The 2,160-nt window shown below is 37.5% G+C and overlaps 1 protein-coding gene across 1 annotated transcript in view; it reads right to left on the bottom strand.

Annotated features, from left to right (window-relative positions):
* The window catches only part of LOC138034265 (bone morphogenetic protein 1-like), a gene marked incomplete at its 3' end in the record, with an annotated part of 20,943 nt that extends 19,725 nt beyond the window's left edge, over nucleotides 1-1,218 (bottom strand). The window contains exon 1 of the mRNA XM_068881797.1: nucleotides 1,182-1,218. Coding sequence (XP_068737898.1) covers nucleotides 1,182-1,218 — 37 coding nt within the window. The remainder of the gene's footprint in view (nucleotides 1-1,181) is intronic.
* Between the last annotated feature and the right edge of the window lie 942 nt (nucleotides 1,219-2,160).

Genomic DNA, 2,160 nt, shown 5'->3' on the forward strand with positions numbered 1-2,160 from the left:
ATTCGAGCTTAGATATAAGCGATTCACTTCATCATTTGCTGGCCCAGGATTGCTTTCTATGTCTCCACATAGTAACAGGCGTTCAAGTTGAAAGGACGCATCGGAATTATGATAATACCTCAATCTTGTTGACAGAAATCGGCGACGTTTCAACGGCGACGATACCAAGACCACTTGCTAAGTGCTGCTTTCTCCGCATAGTTTTGAACCGCGCAGAAATATTCCTGTATTAATAAGCACTAGCAATAGGAAATCCGAGTATCTCGAGATGCGCAGAACGTATGCGCAATAACAATAGTAGGCACAGTCCTTAATGTTGTTTGTCGCCTTTTCGTAAGAGATACAATTGCTTTCCTGTTCCGTTTTCTCCACTTTTGTCTTTCGAAAATCCTTTTAAGCATCTGTTACTAGATTTCAGCATTTAAACAAAGAGTGAGCACATTAATTTAGGTTGTCTTAAAATTCATTTGGGCGCATTCTTTAAAAAATACCTAAAAGGTACTTTTCCATTCTCCCATTAAATCTTATTTGAAAATAAATTTGTATCCAGGCTCTTGAAGTTTCTAGCTTTGACGTTGTACGTAGGTTTTTCTTTGGAATTCATATTTTTTTCACTGCATATACGAAGTTTTGATCAGTTATTGAAAGTGTGCAAACACTAGAGTTGACTATATGCTCTCAGGATTACTCCAATAGGGTAAAAAGACACACACACACACGCACACAAAGAGAAGGTCGGACAAACGGACCCGGTTTGTGAAGTTTAAATCCCAAAAATCTGTCGCAATAACAACAAAAACAACATTAATTTATACGCTACTATTTGCTATTTACGATTTGTCCACTGAAGTATAGCGAAGCTAATCGAGTCGGGTGGTGCTTTAGCAAATACTTTTGTTAATACATTTTATGTGTAGTAGTTTCGTCTTTATTCGTAGAATTTTATTATTTCCATTTCTCGATGGGCTAAATAGTGTGAATTTAATGGGGCCTAGGATGCAGGTGACGACTTCGTGTATTTTATCGTGTATGGAATGACCATAACCTTAAAAATAAGACAAGACATATACACGTAAAAATGGAGAAACATTTTGTCTGAGAAATTTGCAATTTCATCTTGCACACAGGAGTTCCGAAACTCGGTATACAGAATAAGAATGGCGAGATTCTTCCATACATACCCGGTGCAGGGGAACTTTGAGGAGCACTTGTCGTCATCGAATAGTTTGCTGTTGAAAACAAGCAATATATAAGTTACTGATTATGTAAAAATCCTCGAAACTAAGTGTTTATGGTGAAATGATTTGCTTCACTTTTGCTTCTAGTGTTTTAATTCCATAAATTTTGGAAAAGGGCATGGGCAAGAAGGTATTAAAAGTATTTTAAATCTCTTAAGAATATTTTCACTGTCCAAAGAAGTCCTGAAAATTGATTTGGATCTTTTTTGTTGAATATTTCCTCAGGATTGCACCTAATTTAATGCACGCACATTTTGATAAGCATTAATAAGTGTCGCGTTAAGCCTAAGCGCCAACTATGTATCTACAACAATCCAGAGAACACAATAGCTTTCGTATTATTTCAAAGTTAGGGTAATCGCAACCGTTTTATGTTTACTTAAACAGTAGATTTAGGGGGAAACTGTGACGTTTATTGCTTTCGAGCGAACGAGATGCTTACTAATCATGTCGATTTAAGACTTTTCGTGTGGCTGAGTACTCGCCTCGATTTCATGCGGGAGGGCTCTTGTCCACGAGGCGTGATGTAATTTACAAAATATTGCCTGCTCAGAACATGTGCTCGATTTGCTCGCGTTAACCTGCACTGCCTGCGACTTACCTTGGAGCGTTTCTTTTGAATTTTCTCCCCAAGTGAAATCGTGTTTATTTATTTATTTGATATTTAGCACAAGTATGATTGATGTTATCTATCAAAACATCGGAAAGGTGTGTAGTGCTATTTTCTGAGAAACAGACATAGCAATCGTCCTTGGTTCGTACGCAATTGCTAAGCGGTATAAAAATCCTTTTGTCTTGCGCCATTTTAGTCCGGTATCTGAAAAAGTCTACCCATGTCAGGAGAATCGATTCTGAAACCTCTGCTAGCAGAGAAAAGTTGGAACAATAGAACATGTAAGTGTGACCGATAAATTTCAAAACC

Source organism: Montipora capricornis, unplaced genomic scaffold (genome assembly GCF_036669925.1).
Source record: "Montipora capricornis isolate CH-2021 unplaced genomic scaffold, ASM3666992v2 scaffold_102, whole genome shotgun sequence".
Classification (NCBI taxonomy): domain Eukaryota; kingdom Metazoa; phylum Cnidaria; class Anthozoa; order Scleractinia; family Acroporidae; genus Montipora; species Montipora capricornis.